The 19,463-nt window shown below is 47.0% G+C and overlaps 1 protein-coding gene across 7 annotated transcripts in view; it reads left to right on the top strand.

Moving 5' to 3' along the window:
* The first annotated feature begins 1,160 nt into the window (after nucleotides 1-1,160).
* SYBU (syntabulin) overlaps nucleotides 1,161-19,463 on the top strand; it is an 84,801-nt gene continuing 66,498 nt past the window's right edge. For 4 of the 7 annotated variants that reach the window (XM_040354864.1, XM_040354863.1, XM_040354865.1 and 1 more), the window contains exons 1-2: nucleotides 1,162-1,318; nucleotides 1,564-1,631. In XM_040354864.1, the coding sequence (XP_040210798.1) occupies nucleotides 1,608-1,631 (24 nt within the window). In that variant the 5' untranslated portion in view covers nucleotides 1,162-1,318; nucleotides 1,564-1,607. Of the gene's footprint in view, nucleotides 1,319-1,468; nucleotides 1,489-1,563; nucleotides 1,632-19,463 lie in introns of those variants that run through there. The other 3 variants (XM_040354862.1, XM_040354866.1, XM_040354861.1) reach the window with 3 other exon arrangements.

Below are 19,463 nucleotides of genomic sequence, written 5' to 3'. Positions count from 1 at the left end.
CTGATGTGAAAGAAGGAGGACTGAGGGCTCTGATGTGAAACAGGGAGGACTGAGGACTCTGATGTGAAAGAGGGAGGGCTGAGGGCTCTGGTGTGAAAGAGGGAGGGCTGAGGGCTCTGGTGTGAAAGAGGGAGGGCTGAGGGCTCTGATGTGAAAGAGGGAGGACTGAGGGCTCTGATGTGAAAGAGGGAGGACTGGGGACTCTGATGTGAAAGAGGGAGGACTGAGGGCTCTGATGTGAAAGAGGGAGGGCTGAGGGCTCTGGTGTGAAAGAGGGGGGACTGAGGACTCTGATGTGAAAGAGGGAGGGCTGAGGGCTCTGATGTGAAAGAGGGAAGATTGGGGGCTCTGATGTGAAAGAGGGAGGACTGAGGGCTCTGATGTGAAAGAGGGGGGACTGAGGGCTCTGATGTGAAAGAGGGAGGACTGAGGGCTCTGATGTGAAAGAGGGAGGACTGAGGGCTCTGATGTAAAAGAGGGGGGACTGAGGGCTCTGATGTGAAAGAGGGGGGATTGAGGACTCTGATGTGAAAGAGGGAGGACTGAGGGCTCTGGTGTGAAAGAGGGGGCACTGAGGGCTCTGGTGTGAAAGAGAGAGGACTGAGGGCTCTGATGTGAAAGAGGGAGGACTGAGGACTCTGATGGGAAAAGGAGGGAGAAATGGGGCTGATGACTCTGATGTGAAAATGGGGGGTAAACAACGAAGGGAGAAGGGGGGGGTAAGCGCTCTGATGTGAAAGGGGGGCTGATGACTCTGATGTGAAAATGGGGGGGGGACTGTAGAATCTGATGTGGGGGTAAACAACGAAGGGAGAAGGGGGGGGGGCTAAGGGCTCTGATGTGAAAGGGGGCAATTACTATAATGTATGGGGGGGGGTAATTACTATAATGTGAAGGGGGGCAGGTGGATTGTGGACTCTTACATATAGAGCATATTAGAAGGGTGGGTTCTGATGTGATGGGGACCCCCAATATAGTCCTCTAGATGTAGAATTGCCAAGGCTCCGATGAATGAGGACAGGCTGGGGACAGCTAAGCTCCCTGGAAATGATTTCTCCCCCGGCCGGTATCATTGATCAGTCAATAGCCAATCACTGTGATGGATGTGCTCACCCAGCAGTACCTGTCTGTCCCTGTGTGCTCTGTGCTGCACTTTCCCCAGTGACAGGCGGCATCGTGTACATCATATGAGCAGCTGCAACAACGTGACCGGGGAGGAGGAGGGAGGAGAGCGGAGCATTGTGTCGGCTGCAGTGCAGAACGTCCGCAGAGCAGAGCAGAGCACAGAGCAGACAGACAGGGAGAGGCAGCAGCGCAGGTGAGATCTCTGATGACAGTCAGGTAACTGATCACCTGGGGAGTTCAGGGCTCTCCTATGACATCTGTCACTGATATGATTATTGGGGACTGACCAGTGATATAGGGAGTAGGTGAGGAGGGGTAGGTGGTAGTGTCAGTGGGGGGTAGGTGAACGCCCACATCACACAGGTAACAGGGAGAGGATTGATCACTGATGGTGGAGAAGGTTCTATTCCTCTGATCCTTGTTCCTTCCTATTTCCAGGGCATAAAGGAGCAGATTGGGATTTCTGTCTCTCTGCTGTGATCATGGGACCTCTTCAGGACAGCAAGGTGAGACTTTTTTTTATTAGTATCTATTTTTTTATTTTTTTTTATTCTGTTCATGTAATCCACACCTTTTGCAGATGCTGAGGAACTACAAGTCCCAGCCCTGAGGTTCCTCCCCATCACCCATTGGCTGAGCCTATGTAGTGTGGAGTGAGATGTTTGTGTGGCTTTGCAGTTTATTGCGTCACCCTTTCGCAATTACAGGCTGTGCTGATTTTATCTTTTAACTGTTTGTAGCGTGTGTGTTGGATGTGTGTGTATTGGATATATATGTGTGTGTGTGTGTGTGTGTGTGTGTGTGTATTGGATATATATGTTTGTGTGTGTGTGTATTGGATATATATATATATATATATATATATATATATATATATATATATATATATATATATATATATAATGTATGTGTGTGTGTGTGTGTGTGTGTGTGTGTGTGTGTATTGGATGTGTGTGTATTGGATATATATGTTTGTGTGTGTATTGGATATGGATATATAATATATATATATATATATATATATATATATATATATATATATATATATATATATATATATATATATATATATATAATGTATGTATGTGTGTGTGTGTATTGGATGTGTGTGTATTGGATATATATGTGTGTGTGTGTGTGTGTGTGTGTGTGTGTGTGTATTGGATATATATATGTGTGTGTGTGTGTGTGTGTGTATTGGATATATATGTGTGTGTGTGTGTGTATTGGATATATATGTGTGTGTGTGTGTATTGGATATATGTGTGTGTGTGTGTGTGTGTGTGTGTGTATTGGATATATATATATATATATATATGTGTGTGTGTGTGTATTGGATATATATATGTGTGTGTATTGGATATATATATGTGTGTGTGTATATTGGATATATATGTGTGTGTGTGTGTATTGGATATATGTGTGTGTGTGTGTGTGTGTGTGTGTGTATTGGATATATATATATATATATATATGTGTGTGTGTGTGTATTGGATATATATATGTGTGTGTATTGGATATATATATGTGTGTGTGTATATTGGATATATATGTGTGTGTGTGTGTGTGTGTGTGTATTGGATATATATGTGTTTGGATGTGTGTGTGTATTGGATATATATGTGTGTGTATTGGATGTGTGTGTGTATTGGATGTGTGTGTGTGTGTGTGTGTGTATTGGATGTGTGTGTGTGTGTGTATTGGATGTGTGTGTGTGTGTGTATTGGATAGATGTGTGTGTGTGTGTGTGTGTGTGTGTGTGTGTATATTGGATGTGTGTATGTGTGTGTGTGTGTGTGTGTGTGTATTGGATGTGTGTGTGTGTGTGTATTGGATGTGTGTGTGTATGTGTGTGTGTGTGTGTGTGTGTGTATATTGGATGTGTGTGTGTGTATTGGATGTGTGTGTGTGTGTGTGTGTATTGGATGCGTGTGTGTATTGGATGTGGATGTGTGTGTATGTATTGGATGTGTCTGTCCTGACCGTTCTTCTATTAGAACTGATATTGGGTTTAGAAAATAAAATTTGGATTGGCACTATTGTCTCTGTAATAAACTGGCATCCATTGTCTTTGCGATCAGGAGACGGCGTGTTCTGCCACCTGTGTGTTTTGGGTGTTGGCTTCCAGTCCATTGTTCCAGCTCCGATGAAAGCTTTAGGGCTCACATACACTAGTGTTAGAGCTCTAAGGGCCGGTTCACACTGCTGCATGGTGCAAAATCGCATGCGATTCACACTGTAGTGCAAATGACATGCAATGCGATTTCAGCCATACAGATAGTATGGTTGAAATCGCATTGCGTTCGGACTAAACTCGCACAGGACCCTTTTTTTGGTCCGCACCAGAATCGGAGTTCACACCCATGCGATCCGATAAATGTCCCAACTGACAGTTCGCAGTGCGATACGCGAGCTGAAATGGGGGTGTCATTAACAATGTACTGACACTCCCCAGCAGTTTGCATATGGCAGTGTGAACTGCTGTGCGAGTCGGGAACCTGCAGTGAATTTGCAGGGTTCCTGCATCGCACTAGTGTGAACCCAGCCCGAAGAGCAATCCACAGTGCATCGTTTTTCAGAGGGCAGGTAATAGGCAGCTGGAAGCCAATATGTGCCCCCCCCCCCCCACCTACTTAAACTCCTAAAAGCCTGCACCACCATCAGGGCCAGCCTTAGGTGTTCAGGCGCCCCGTGCGAGATAATCTTGTGGCGCCCCCCCCCCAAGTGGCCCCTGTAAATTAAAGTATAGGCAGGTATTGGGGTGGCATAGGGCAGTCTGGGGTGGTATAGGGCAGGTTGCGGTGGCATAGGGCAGGTTGGGGTGATATAGGGCAGACTGATGTTGCGGGGGGGGGGGCGGGGGACCAGGACGGACCTGGGAAACAGTGCGGCGGCTGGGAGCTGCGAGAGAGGGAGGGGAGCACTCTGGCGCTTGAGCGCCCCCACCTCTGTGGCGCCTGGGTGAACTGCACCCCGTCTAGGATCCGACTTGCATTCTGCGAGCTCTGTGTGCCGCACGGCGCCCCTGTTTCCCATGGCGCCCTGTGCAGCCGCACGGCTCGCACACCCCAAAGGCCGGCCCTGACCACCATGCCGCAACTGCATGCATTTCAGTTGAATGGGTCACATTCGGCGTCTGGCACTGCCTACTGAATGTGACGTAGGGGCAGTAAAAATCCAAGCCCTAGGTGAACACATGTCACGGCGGGAATTATACCCCCATCACTTTCGGCAGGCATGGAACCTATTCAAGTGAATGGGCAGCTGCTAGTGCCCCGCAACCATGGGCTGCAAGGGGTTAAAGCGGGGAGTGAAGAGGCAATAGAACTCTTCCACACCACATTTCAAATGCTCTCTGAAGAGTGATCTGAACACTTGCTTTTCAGAGACCAAAGCAAGCCCTTAGTGTATGGTCACTCAGCTTAAGCGCCGGTTCACAGCAGAACGCGTTGCCGGAAAGGCGTGTTCCATGCGCATTTCCTGAATCGCTCTGAAAAGGTCCTACCTTTGTGATCAGCTGCAGGCGCCGATGTATTTTTTTTTTTTTAAGGGTGCCCCAAACACAGATTGCAAACCATAAGTGTGCACAGACTTTTGCATTAGTGTGTACACCCTGAAGCATAGTAAACTGTTTACTATGCTTCAGTTTGTGAATGAACGCCGTTAATTTTAGAAAAGGAAGGAGCTGGTAAATGACGACATTGACTAGCCCCCCCCCCCCCTCTGCTCTCCATCCTGAAACATCCCTGCAGCAGGGCGGGGGGGCATGGGGGTGAAGCCTGGGCAGTAGGGGGGAGTTGGAAATACAGATTTAATGGGGTGTTCCCAGGCACAACCAACCTCTGAGCATGGACCCCAAATTGCACAGTAGCAGTCAGTTTATACATGAACACTGTGTGATGTTCCTACCGCCCCACCCAGCTGTCCAATCGTGGAAGTCTTCTGTTCCAGGGAACTTGCCATCTGACCTAGGCACCCCAGGGCATGGACAACCTACCTCATGAGTGGAGTACCCTGGGTCTCCTTGGCAGGAACCACATTAGGAAGAGATGACATTGGGATGCAAAAGCCTCCTACCCATCATCAAACCTAATGGTGGTGATGCACATTTTGATAAGTGGCCAATCAGTTTCTCCCAATAGGATTAATTGATCTATAGTCGTCATTAGAATGATACGCCACACGCAGGGAATGGATTTTGGTTGATGGTTATCGATCAAGTCTCTGGGCCGGATTCAGAAAGATGAGCGCATCTTTCTTCCGGCGTAACGTATCTCCGATACGTTACGCCGCTGTAACTTTGGGCGCACGTTCTGTATTCAGAAAGAACTTGCGCCCTTAGTTACGGCGGCGTAACGTATGTGTTGTGGCGCAAGCCCGCCTAATTCAAATGGGGATGTTGGGGGCGTGTTTTATTCAAATTTTACTTGACCCCGCGTTTTTGAAGTTTTTTTTTTTTGAACGGCGCATGCGCCGTCCGTAAAATATCCCAGTGTGCATTGCTCCAAATTACGCCGCAAGGACTTATTGGATTCGTCGTGAACGTAAATGACGTAAAGCCGTTTTTGCGAACGACTTGCGCAAACGACGTAAAAAAATTCAAAACTCGGCGCGGGAACGACGGCCATACTTAACATTGGCTACGCCTCATATAGCAGGGGTAACTATACGCCGAAAAAAGCCTAACGTAAATTACGTAAAAGAAATGCGCCGGCGGGACGTACGTTTCTGAATTGGCATATCGAGCTCATTTGCATATTCCTCGCGTAAATATACGGAAGCGCCACCTAGTGGCCAGCGTGATTATGCAGCCTAAGATACGACGGTGTAAGACACTTGCACCAGTCGGATCCTAGGGATATCTATGCGTAACTGATTCTCTGAATCAGGCGCATAGATACGACCGCCCGCACTCAGAGATACGCCGTCGTATCTCGTTTCTGAATCCGGCCCTCTGTGTCCAGGCGTGCGCTCTCCCGAGCCGCTGTCCACCAATGCGCTCTCCCGAGCCGGTGTCCAGGCGTGCGCTCTCCCGAGCCGGTGTCCAGGCGTGCGCTCTCCCGAGCCGGTGTCCAGGCGTGCGCTCTCCCGAGCCGGTGTCCAGGCGTGCGCTCTCCCGAGCCGGTGTCCAGGCGTGCGCTCTCCCGAGCCGGTGTCCAGGCGTGCGCTCTCCCGAGCCGGCGTCCAGGCGTGCGCTCTCCCGAGCCGGCGTCCAGGCGTGCGCTCTCCCGAGCCGGCGGCCAGGCGTGCGCTCTCCCGAGCCGGCGTGCAGGCGTGCGCTCTCCCGAGCCGGCGTCCAGGCGTGCGCTCTCCCGAGCCGGCGTCCAGGCGTGCGCTCTCCCGAGCCGGCGTCCAGGCGTGCGCTCTCCCGAGCCGGCGTCCAGGCGTGCGCTCTCCCGAGCCGGCGTCCAGGCGTGCGCTCTCCCGAGCCGGCGTCCAGGCGTGCGCTCTCCCGAGCCGGCGTCCAGGCGTGCGCTCTCCCGAGCCGGCGTCCAGCCGTGCGCTCTCCCGGCCCGGCGTCCAGCCGTGCGCTCTCCCGGCCCGGCGTCCAGCCGTGCGCTCTCCCGGCCCGGCGTCCAGCCGTGCGCTCTCCCGAGCCGGCGTCCAGCCGTGCGCTCTCCCGAGCCGGCGTCCAGCCGTGCGCTCTCCCGAGCCGGCGTCCAGCCGTGCGCTCTCCCGAGCCGGCGTCCAGCAAAGCGCTCTCCCGAGCCGGCGTCCAGCAAAGCGCTCTCCCGAGCCGGTGTCCAGCAAAGCGCTCTGCCGAGCCGGTGTCCAGCAAAGCGCTCTGCCGAGCCGGTGTCCAGCAATGCGCTCTGCCGAGCCGGTGTCCAGCAATGCGCTCTGCCGAGCCGGTGTCCAGCAATGCGCTCTGCCGAGCCGGTGTCCAGCAATGCGCTCTGCCGAGCCGGTGTCCAGCAATGCGCTCTGCCGAGCCGGTGTCCAGCAATGCGCTCTGCCGAGCCGGTGTCCAGCAATGCGCTCTGCCGAGCCGGTGTCCAGCAATGCGCTCTGCCGAGCCGGTGTCCAGCAATGCGCTCTGCCGAGCCGGTGTCCAGCAATGCGCTCTGCCGAGCCGGTGTCCAGCAGGGCCCGGGCAGCAGATTAAAGTCACGCACGTGCTAGAACCATTCCCTCTGCAAGAAGAGGAGAAGCTGGTAGCACTGCCGGGGGAGGCAGAAGAGGACCGGTGTCTGCAATAAGATAATACAGCCGGACCTCCTGCTCAGCAGGTGCCCGGGCCGCTCTCTTGAGCTGATGGGGTCTGGGCCCAGTACAGGAGGGCTGACTGTACTGCCTTATCAGCGGCCCTGCGTGTATGGCCACCATAGAACTCGTCTAACTATCATCTCATTATTTAAAGACGCTCCGTGTTTCAATCAGATGATTCAGACTTGTTGGCTGCAGATCTGAGGTCAGTACAATGGTGATCTCATTAATACGGTAATCTCCATAGTCCTCAAAACCTATGAGAAGCTTGTGCTGAATGTGCAAAGTGGCAAACGCCCGCCATCATATCTGCCATCGCGGTATCAGGACCGACCTTCTTCTAAATGTGACCCGTCCTACGGAAAACATGAGGGATGACATTGCTGATCTTCTGGAAACCATGTGGCTTCATTATCGAGAATCTCTGACATAGACCGAGGATTTCTATACAGAGACCAAAGCCAGTGGGTGAGCATAGCAACCAGGCGATTGGCATTTTAGGATGGAGATCAGCAGTGGCAGCCCTGTGTGTTTCTTTTTGTTTGCTTTTAGTTTAACCACTTCCATACCGGGCACTTATACACCTTCCCGCCCAGACCAATTTTCAGCTTTCAGCGCTGTTGCACTTTGAATGACAATTGCGCGGTCATGCTACACTGTACCCAAACTAAATTTGTATCATTTTGTACCCACAAATAGAGCTTTATTTTGGTGGTATTTGATCACCTCTGGGATATTTATTTTCTGCATTTTTTTTTTATTTTTTATTTTTTTGTTACTTATTTACAATGTTTTATTAAAAGAAAGTTTTCTCCTTCACTGATGGGCACTGATGGTACTGCACTAACAGGCACTGATGGGCACCGATGAGGTGGCACTAATGTGGTGCCATTGATGGGCACTAATATGCGGCACTGATGGGCGGCACGAATGGGCATAGATGGGCACTATCGTATGTGTTGTACTAATGGATGCCAATCAGTGCCAAACAATGCCTGCCAATCGGTGATGCCCATTGTGGGCACTGATTGGCATCCATTGCGGCACTGATTGGCATCCATTTTTTGTGTCCTTCTCATCCCCGGTGGTCTAAGGTGGCATACCTTTTTTTTATTTTTTTGCATCCCTGGTGGTCCAGTAGGCATCCCTATTGGTCCAGTGGGCATCCTCGGGGGGGCTGTGCTGATAATCGATCAGCACAAACCCCCCCCCTGTCACAGGAGCAGCCAATCGGCTTGCGTCTGTCAGACGCGAGTGAGGAAGAGCCGATTATCGGCTTTTCCTGTTTACATCGTGATCAGCCATGATTGGACACGGCTGATCACGTGGTAAAGAGTCTCCGTGATAGACTCTTTACCTTGATCGGTGTTGCGGGGTGTCATTATGTCATTGGCGGGCTGCAAGTGGTTAAGTAATGGAGGATTTTGAAAATGTGCATGTAATAATACTGAAAGCGGTGTTGTCTTTTTGAATTTTACGAAGCTTGTGTGGTGTGTGTTTTTTTTTTTAAAATAATGAACCTGTAATGAAACCAGAAATTACCATTCCTGAACTAATTCTGAAAATGCTTCCTCTATGGCTGCTTCATTGGCTTCAAAACTTTACTGAGTCTGAACTAGTTTGAGCGAGAGTTCTGACTTTGCTGTGACTTACAGTACTTGATCCAGGTATGGCAGGAGTTGCTCCTATGATTCATTCAGTTTGTGTAAATTTCAACTTGAGCTATTGGGCCCTGTAAACAAACTTTTCCAGCAATTCGATAAGGGTAGCTTGGTAAACAGAACCTTCCTGTTTCCATTTTTGTCAGGAAATATTAAATATTTATTGCCAGTGTTTATTAAATACACAACTAAATAACATCTGGGGAAGAACACTTAAACAAATGTCATTTATTCACAATACTTTAAGCCCGTTGGCCATTTTGAATTTGATAAAATCCTCTTAAGAAGGCAGATACAGCTAAATAAATTTTTAAACGTATTACCAAAGTGTGTGTGTACGTATATGTGAAATGTTATTTATGTATGTGTGTGTATATATATATATATATATATATATATATATATATATATATATATATATATATATATATATATCGTTTGTGTACATAGTCAAAAGTATTGAGATGCCTGCCTTTACACGCACATGAACATTAATGGCATCCCAGTCTTAGTCCGCAGGGTTCAATATTGAGTTGGCCCACCCTTTGCAGCTATAACAGCTTCAACTCTTCTGGGAAGGCTGTGCACAAGGTTTAGGAGTGTGTCTATGGGAATGTTTAACTATTCTTCCAGAAGTGCATTTGTGAGGTCAGGCACTGATGTAGATGAGAAGGTCTGGCTCGCAGTCTCCGCTTTAATTCATCCCAAAGGTGTTCTGTCGGGTTGAGGTCAGGACTCTGTTCAGGCCAGTCAAGTTCCTCCACCCAAACTTGCTCCTCCATGTATTTATGGACCTTGTTTTGTGCACTGGTGAGCAGTCATGTTGGAACAGGAATGAGCCATCACCAAACTGTTCCCACAAAGTTGGGAGCATTCAATTGTCCAAACTTTCTTGGTATGCTGATGCCTTAAGAGTTCCCTTCACTGGAACTAAGGGGCCAAGCCCAACCCCTGGAAACATCCCCCCCACCCTAATTATCCCTCCACCAAATGATTTGGAGGTGTGGTCCAATACTTTTGTCAATATTTTGTCCTCCGAATATCCACATCGATTTCCCCCCCCCTCCTCTCAGTACAGAGACACCCCCCCCCCAGGTAGTACAGACTCTCCCAGCGTGTGTCCCACGAGTGCGGGCTCCTCCTCTGTGGGTGTAAACAGAGGAGGGCCGCCGCCGGGTGTACCAAGATGGCCGCGGCTCCGGAGCTAGGCCGAAGCCGCGGCCTTTCCTAGCGTTATGGCCGCGGCTCCGGAGGTAGGATCACAGTGTGTTCCGGTCCGAAGGGGGTGACCCGTTCGGAATCACGGATCAACTGTGATCCGTTGCACCCCTACTGCACAGAGTCCTGACCTCAACCCAATGGAAAACTTTTGGGATGAATTCGAGCGGAAACTGCGATCCAGGCCTTCTCATTCAACATCAGTGCCTGACCTCACAAATGTGCTTATGGAAGAATGGTCAAAAATTCCCATAGACACACTCCTAAACCTTGTGGACGGCCTTTCCAGAAGAGTTGAAACTGTACCCTATACTTTTGACACTATCGTGTGTGTGTATACATTTTTTGTGTGTGTGTGTGTGTGTGTGTGTGTGTGTGTGTGTGTTTTTTTTTCTCCCATAAATTCTAGCTTTGTGTGCCTGTCTAATATTGGTCTGACATGTCCCCCCTGTGTATGGTGAAGGCTGTGCTCGGTGCTTCAATTACTGAGCCCAGTGTGTTCATTGACGCAATCAATAAATCATGGAAAGTGCGACAGAATGGTGTTACTCAATAAGCAGCTGTAGTCCCACACAGAATCTTTCCTGTACACTGTTGGCATCTCCTCCACACAGACTGGGACCTCAGATGTTAGTCTGACAGCTTGGCCTTCATCCCGTTTGGGTGGCCACTGATGAGGTAACACAGTAGCTGGGACTGCATAGTGCACTCTGCATAGGCGGTATACACTGCTATTAAATGTCGTGGGTTTTTTTTTTGGGGGGGGGGGATTCTGACTTGGAAGTGTTCAGTCATAATCAATGTGTGTGTTTGATTTTTTTTTTTTTATGGGGTGGCCTCACTGTTCAACATGGAGTCGGATAGAAGCGAGCTAAATTTTTGCAGATAAAGTAGATTTGCAGTTTATTCGATATGTGTTTTTTTTTCCTTCCTTCTGGATGTTAACCACTTCCATACCGGGCACTTACGCACCTTCCCGCCCAGGCCAATTTTCAGCTTTCAGCACTGTCGCACTTTGAATGACAATTGCGCGGTCGTGCTACACTGTACCCAAACAATTTTTTTTATCATTTTGTTCCCACAAATGGAGCTTTCTTTTGGTGGTATTTGATCATCTCTGCGGTTTTTATTTTTTGCGCTATAAACAAAAGAAGAGCGACAATTTTAAAAAAAAACACTATTTTTTCCTTTTTTATTTAATAAATCTCACAATTTTTTTAAAAATAATATATATATTTTTTTCCTCAGTTTAGGCCGATACGTATTCTTCTACATATTTTTGGTAACAAAAAAAACGCAATAATCATATATTGATTGGCTTGCGCAAAAGTTATAGCGTCTACAAAATAGGTGATAGATTTATGGCATTTTTATTTTATTAATTTTTTTTACTAGTATTGGCGGCAATTTGCAATTTTTTTACTGTCACCGTGACATTGCGGCGAACACATAGGGGTTAACCACTAGGGGGCGTTGAAGGGGTTAATATGTGTCCCTAAGATGTGTTATAACTGTAGGGGGGAGGGGACTCTCAAGGGGAGGAGACCGATGTGTGTTCCTCTGTACTGGGAACACACATTGGTCTCCTCACCGCTGACAGGAGGTGGATCTGTGTGTCTACACACACAGATCCACACTCCTGCCGTGATTACCGAACAATCGCGGGCACCCGGCGGCAATCGCAGGCACCCGCGCCGGGTCACGAGCGTCGCCGCACGCGCCCTAGATCGCTGGGAATGCAGAACGTCATATGACGTCCACCCGGATCGAGAAGGGGTTCCTGCCGCCGTCATTTTACAATGACGCGGTAGGGATGTGGTTAAATTTTCTTAAAAAAAGTTTTAAAAATCCTGGGAAAGAAGACTTTATACTTGCCTATCCCACCCAGGGGAAAAAAATACAAATCCTTTTGATAAGTAAAATGGCTCCTCTTTATGTGTACTGTATATTCAGTGTGTTTAACTGTTTGCCAGGATTTCAGCTTTAAAGTGGTTGTAAACCCTTATATACCCAATAAAGTGACTGGCCTCGGGTGATACAGAGATTAAGGAAATTCACCTACGTGCGTTCCGCTTTAAGTGTTGGTGACCCCCTGACATGCCACATTTGGCTTTTCTTTTTTTTGGGGGGGGGATCAGGTATCCTGTTTCTACAGGCTCCTGCTTCCTCCCCTGGCACCGTGGCACCGGAAGAAAGATCACCTAAAATGCAATCTTCTAGGACATGTCACAGGTCCCAGAAGATTGCCTGGCCAATCACATTGCGCAGAGCGGCTCGTGCGTGCCCGGTTGTGAAGCCACAGCCGGGCACCCACAGTTGGAATGCCTGCGCCACGCAGAGGGGGGCTTTGTGCGCCCGCATCGCTGGACCATGGGCCAGGTGAGTGTCTGATTAGTAAAAGTCAGCAGCTACGCTTTTTTTGCTGCTGACTTTTAAAATCGGGGGAACTCTGTTTAAAGCCCCTTTTCACACCTGTGCGACTTCCCCGCGATCTTGCCACGATTCGCGGATGTGATTTTTGCCGCGATTTCAGGGAATGCCTGTGTAATTGGCATCAAAATCAGACCAAAGTAGTGCAGGGACTACTTTTGAAGTCGGAACGATTCGAAGTCGTACAAATATGAATGGTTGTCATTGGAGCTCACGGGCAACGACTTGTCATGATACTTTGCCGTCCCAAATCGTGGGATGAGTTGTACAAGTGTGAAAGGGGCCTTGATGAGCTACAGGAAACAGGGATCTGATGTCACACGCTGCACAGCAGGCAGCTGAGGGCAATTTGAGAACTCCCACCAAACATACACATTCTCATAGGGAAACGTGCACAGCTGGGGCTGTAAGTAACATGCTGACTGCTGAAGGAGGGGGGTAGAGGGGGGTGCCGCCTCCAGGGTTTGTCTGGTCTTGTCATGAACTGTCAGAAGTAACTCATGCAGATGGCAGAGGAATAAAAGAGCAGACCGCAATCCTAATGGGTGCTTTGGATAGGGGCAAGTACGCACTATAGAGGGATATGCTTTATTCATTTTTCATTTCAGAGGTTTACAAACACTTTAACCACTTCCCGACGGCCGTACGACTATTGACGGCCACAGGGTGGTTCTACTTCTCTGAGGCGCCGTCAATTGACGTCCGCCCCTTTCCGCGTTCCGAGCGCGCAGCGGGGAACTGCTGTGCTGGCCGTGTCCCTTGGACACAGCCAATCACAGATCGCCGTGAACAGCCAATCGGAGTGGCCGTTTGCAAGGCGATCTGTGCGGCCAATGAGAGATGATCTCATATGTTTACATATGAGATCCATTTCTCATTTCCGGCTCTCGCAGACAGCGGTGCTGTCAGGGTAGAGAGGAGACGGATCTGTGTCTCTTGTACATAGAGACACAGATCGGTCACCCCCATCCAGTCACCCCCCTTCCTCCACAGTTAGAACACTATATAGGACACACATTTAACCCCTTCCTCACCCCCTAGTGTTAACCCCTTCCCTGCCAGTCACATTTTATACAGTAATCAGTGCATTTTTATAGCACTGATTGCAGTATAAATGTGAATGGCGCCAAAAATGTGTCAAGAGTGTCCGATGTGTCCGCCATAATGTCGCAGTCGCAATAAAAATCGCAGATCGCCGCCATTACTAGTAAAAAAAAATAATAATAATTCTGTCCCTTATTTTGTAGGCGCTATAACTTTTGCGCAAACCAGTCGCTTATTGCGATATTTAAAAAAAAAAAAAAAAATGTAGAATACGTATCGGCCTAGACTGAGGATAAAAAAAAAAAAAAAAAAATTGAGCTATTTTATTATAGCAACAAGTAAATTATTATTTTTTTTTTTTTCAAAATTGTCGCTCTATTTTTGTTTATAGCGCAAAAAATAAAAACCGCAGGGGTGATCAAATACCACCAAAAGAAAGCTCTATTGGTGGGGAAAAAAGGACGTCAATTTTGTTTGGGAGCCACGTCGCACGACCGCGCAATTGTCAGTTAAAGCGACGCAGTGCCGAATCGCAAAAAGTCGTCTGGGCAGGAAGGGGGTTTAAGTGCCCAGTAAGGAAGTGGTTAAAGGAGATTTATGGGATGTTAAAATAATAAGCACCTCTGACACTGGGTCACCAGAGGGCAGAAATAAGTGTACTGCTTCCTGTGATCCATAACAAAAGTATGGCCAAAAGAACTTTGGTCACACTTCTCTTTTAAGCAAAGCATTTTTTCTGTGAAGTGGCCACTTTTAGCAGATACGCGGTGTAACATTTCACATATGAGAGGTTGCTGGTGGCGGTGTGTATTTTGTAAAGTGTTGTACTTGGTTTCCTTGGATCGCATTCCTTTTCACATTCCCAGTACATCCTCCTTCTCTCTAAGGACAGTAAGGAACAGCAAACTGAGCCAAGGCTGGAAAAGTCTCCCTGCTAATAGGAAAGCTTTAAATTTGTAGAACGTATGACTTTAACCTTTTACGATTCCTGGAATTGTCTCCTACACCTTGGTTATTGATGAGCACTTCAATGAGGTCCTGAATAGGAGAAGAATTATGGAGCCACAACCATCTCCCATAGTTGCCATTACTAAACGTGAAATCCAGAAAAAGCTTTTGCGCTAGCAATCGGTTAAAGAGGTGCATTTCTAAATGTTTACACACATGAATGCTCAGACTTGAAGATTTTGAGATCTGGGCTCTGTGGGGCCAAATCATCACTTCCAGGACTCCTTGTTCTTCCTTACACTGAATATGGTTCTTAATAACATTGGATGTATGCTTGGGGGTCATTGTCCTGCTGTAGAATAAAAGTGGGGCCAATCGCACGCCTCTCTGGTATATCCAAAGATGATGTGTCCATCTGGAGTAGTGAGAGGAGCTGTCAGTCCAACCGCTGTGTGAGCCAATTGGGACGCGTTTCGGAAGCTTAACCACACCTCCTACAGAAACTCCTCCCAATTGGCTTACATGGCGGTTGGACTGACCGCTCCTCTCACTACTCCAGTTGGACTCATCGTCTTTGGGCAGAAATCCGAATTCTGAATATACCATCATGGCCACACAGGGCAGACTGATGCTGGTCTCCCTGGACGGAGTCCAGGCTCTTCTTCACCAACTACTACCACACTTCTCCCTCTTTTCTTTTTCTTTTCCTTTTCCCTCTTTTCCTTTTCTTTTCCCTTTTTCTTTTCCCTCCTTTTCCTTTTTCTTTTCCCTCCTTTTCCTTTTTCTTTTCCCTCCTTTTCCTTTTCCTTTTTCTTTTCCCTCCTTTTCCCTCCTTTTCCCTCCTTTTCCTTTCTTTTCCCTCCTTTTCCTTTCTTTTCCCTCCTTTTCCTTTCTTTTTCTTTTCCTTTTCTTTTCCTTCTTTTCTTTCCCTTTCCCTTCCCTCTTTTCTTTTCCCTTCCCTCTTTTTTCTTTTCTTTTCCCTTCCCTCTTTTCTTTTCTTTTCCCTTCCCTCTTTTCTTTTCCCTTCCCTCTTTTCTTTTCTTTTCCCTCTTTTCTTTTCCCTTCCCTCTTTTCTTTTCTTTTCCCTTCCCTCTTTTCTTTTCTTTTCCCTTCCCTCTTTTCTTTTCTTTTCCCTTCCCTCTTTTCTTTTCCTTTCCCTTCCCTATTTTCTTTTCCTTTCCTTTCCCTTCCCTCTTTTCTTTTCCTTTCCTTTCCCTTCCCTCTTTTCTTTTCCCTTCCCTCTTTTCTTTTCCTTTCCCTTCCCTCTTTTCTTTTCCTTTCCTTTCCCTTCCCTCTTTTCTTTTCCTTTCCTTTCCCTTCCCTCTTTTCTTTTCCCTTCCCTCTTTTCTTTTCCTTTCCCTTCCCTCTTTTCTTTTCCTTTCCTTTCCCTTCCCTCTTTTCTTTTCCTTTCCCTCTTTTCTTTTCCTTTCCCTTCCCTCTTTTTCTTTTCCCTTCCCTCTTTTCTTTTCCTTTTCCCTTCCCTCTTTTCTTTTCCTTTTCCCTTCCCTCTTTTCTTTTCCTTTTCCCTTCCCTCTTTTCTTTTCTTTTCCCTTCCCTCTTTTCTTTTCTTTTCCCTTCCCTCTTTTCTTTTCTTTTCCCTTCCCTCTTTTCTTTTCTTTTCCCTTCCCTCTTTTCTTTTCCTTTCCTTTCCCTTCCCTCTTTTCTTTTCCTTTCCTTTCCCTTCCCTCTTTTCTTTTCCTTTCCTTTCCCTTCCCTCTTTTCTTTTCCTTTCCTTTCCCTTCCCTCTTTTCTTTTCCTTTCCTTTCCCTTCCCTCTTTTCTTTTCCTTTCCCTTCCCTCTTTTCTTTTCCTTTCCCTTCCCTCTTTTCTTTTCCTTTCCCTTCCCTCTTTTCTTTTCCTTTCCCTCTTTTCTAAAGTGAAACAATACCCTTTTTCACTTCTAGGGTGTAGTGGGGGGTCAGGGACTGTAGTGGGGGTGTCAAGAGCTGTAGTTGAGGTCTCGGGGGCTGTAGTGGGGGTGTCAGGGGCACACTGGAACAGGGTGGGGTATGCTCTCGGAGCATCAGCTGCTTCTACTGCGGCTGCAAAATGTCCGTACAGTACTTGTAAGGCACTTTACATACACTCGCAGGTATGTCCTTACTCGCGAGTGTATGTAAAGTGAGTGTACTTAAAGCGGGGTACGCCTGTACTTGGTATAATTGGTTTAATCATACATCTGATTCTACAAAATCCCTGACTTTTGTGCAAGTCACACCAAATATTGATTTGTTATAAGTTTTTCTTCTGTTCGCTCACTTTGCATTTTGTAAATTGATAAAAATATGCAAATAAAATGTATATCTTGAAAGCCTTCATATATTACATAGATAAAGAAAATATAGAGCGATCACTTGCAAACACCGTTAAAGTCCCACACATCTCCGCGCTTTTGGGGTTTCTATACAACATCTTATATTACACCATTTCTTCACACTTGCCTAAAATGTTTGCACAGTATTGTATTTGTGTGTAATAAAAAAAATAAATATATATATATATATATATATATATATATATATCTCACACATACTGTATTGCAGGGCCATTAGGAAAAAAAATATGTATTTTTTTTACTTTGCCTTTCCTTCTACCTTAAGCAAGCACTACTTTGTTTTTCCATCTTCCCCTGTCCGAAAATCCCCAGGAGACGATGAATATAGATGTTTCCTAACAGGCAAAGGCTGTCTTCACACAGCAAATTGTCACTCCCCCATCCCCACAACACTTCCCATACTGTACTCTTTACAAACCTACAGTATATAGAGGCCTGCCTTTTTGCTAAGGTGAGATGTACTGAAGCTTCTGCATTTGAACGAAGACCGCTATCTACCTATCGAGTGTGTTGGAGTTTAGGGCACATGGGGTGCACTTGGTAAGATGTTGGGATCAAAAAGAGTATGCCAAAGTAGTTGTAAACCCTGTCACTGTGCTCAGCTGCTTAACCACTTAAGCCCCGGACCATTTGTCTGGTTAAAGACCAGGCTACTTTTTGCGATTCGGCACTGCGTCGCTTTAACTGACAATTGCACGGTCGTGCGTTGTGGCTCCCAAACAAAATGTATTGATCGGTTATAGCGTCTACAAAATAGGGGGTAGTTTTATGGCATTTTTATTAATCATTTCTTTTTTTTTTTTTTACTAGTAATGGCGGCGATCAGTGATATATTTATTTATTTTTCTATTGTGACTGCGACATTATGGCGGACACATCGGACACATTTTTGGGACCATTGTAATTTTTACAGCGATCAGTGCTATAAAAATGCACTGCTTACTGTGAAAATGACACTGGCAGTGAAGGGGTTAAGTGTGCCCTAGAGAGGGTTTCTAACTGTAGGGGGGATGGGCTGTGTGTGACAAGATAGTGATCACTGCTTCCGGATACATGAAGCTGTGATTACTGTCATTGTTACTAGGCAGAGCGGGGAGATGCTTGTTTCTATCAGCATCTCCCTGTTCTTCCTTACCGCGAGAAGATCGTGGGTATCCCCATGGTGATCGAGTCCGCAGGACCCATGGTCGGGCTCGCGCGCGTCCACAATGCCGCTTCCTTAAAGGGGACGTACCGGTACATCCTTTTGCCCAGGAATGCCATTCTGTCGACGACGTATAAGTGCGTGCGGTGGTCGGCAAGCAGTTAGTGTTTGTTGGAAGGCAGTGCACGAGTGTTGTCATCATCCAATAATAAGTGCCTGAAAAAGGAATTTCGTAGTAGGATTATCGGCTATTCATTTAATGAAAGCTCCACAGGTTCACTTGCACAGAAGGCAGAGGCAATGTGTATGTTGAAACATCACTGCCTCTCCCTGGCCACTTTGGTGGGTCAATACCTGCTCCCTTGCCACATGTGGTGGTTACTCCTGATATCCTGTAGTGTACAAGCTAGTGGGAGGAACCATTGTTTGCTGCAGGTGAGCAGGTATTTTGCACAGCAAGAAGTATGGAATACCAGTTGTGCCCAGTGAAGAACTGAATTACCAGCATTAATTCCCATGATTTGAGCAGCTTATCCTGCAGCTGAACAAATCAAGGGGAGAGGCGATGGAAAGGTGAATGTGCTGCTGCTGGGGATGGGAGCTTTAAACTAAATCTGGTTCTTTACTCTGCATGGCATGACGACGTGGCAGCTAGGCTTTTCAGAAGGAGAGGCCAGCAGCGGCACCCTACTTTTGTCTCCCAGCACAATTTCATTAACGACTTGGCATGATGTCTCTTTAATTTGCATGTTATTCATATGTAAATTTATTGACGGTGCTAAAATTACATTCGGAAGGCTCTAGGCGTGACAAATCAATGATTTGTTTTCTGTGGGCACCAAAATTAATTAAAGTAAGACTGGTTTTGTTTGTAATCATCTTAATTAAATTTCCATGGATGTAGGTCATTTGTCAAGTCCTAATTGAAATACATTGTGACATACTTCTCATATGGCTATCACAGTAGTTGTGGTCGTGTGCTTGTAGCCCTGGGGTCTTGTAGTTACCATTGCTGATACCGAAAACTGGGTCTTGTTTGAATCGGTTTCTACAAACTATAACATTCAAACCTTTTAACACGGGCTCTGCTGGGTATTCCTACATCCTGCGATAGGAAAGGGATACAATTTTTTTGGACAAAGTATGTAAACAAAAGACACCTCCTGCCATGCGCCCCCCCCCCCCCCCCCCCCCAAAAAAAAACAAATTTCATGGGAAATAAATATCCAAAAAAGCGTTTTGACTTCTTTTTTATTTTTGTAATTTTTTTTTTCTTTGTATTCATATGTATTTCTAAGCCACCCCCCCCCCCCACACTTTTTGCTTCTCGGCTCTGCCCCTCGGTCTTCCTG

Source organism: Rana temporaria, chromosome 5, assembly GCF_905171775.1.
Source record: "Rana temporaria chromosome 5, aRanTem1.1, whole genome shotgun sequence".
In the NCBI taxonomy this organism is placed as follows: Eukaryota; Metazoa; Chordata; class Amphibia; order Anura; family Ranidae; genus Rana; species Rana temporaria.
Note: the sequence above shows the minus strand (reverse complement) of the source record. Positions and strands in the feature narration are given on the sequence as shown.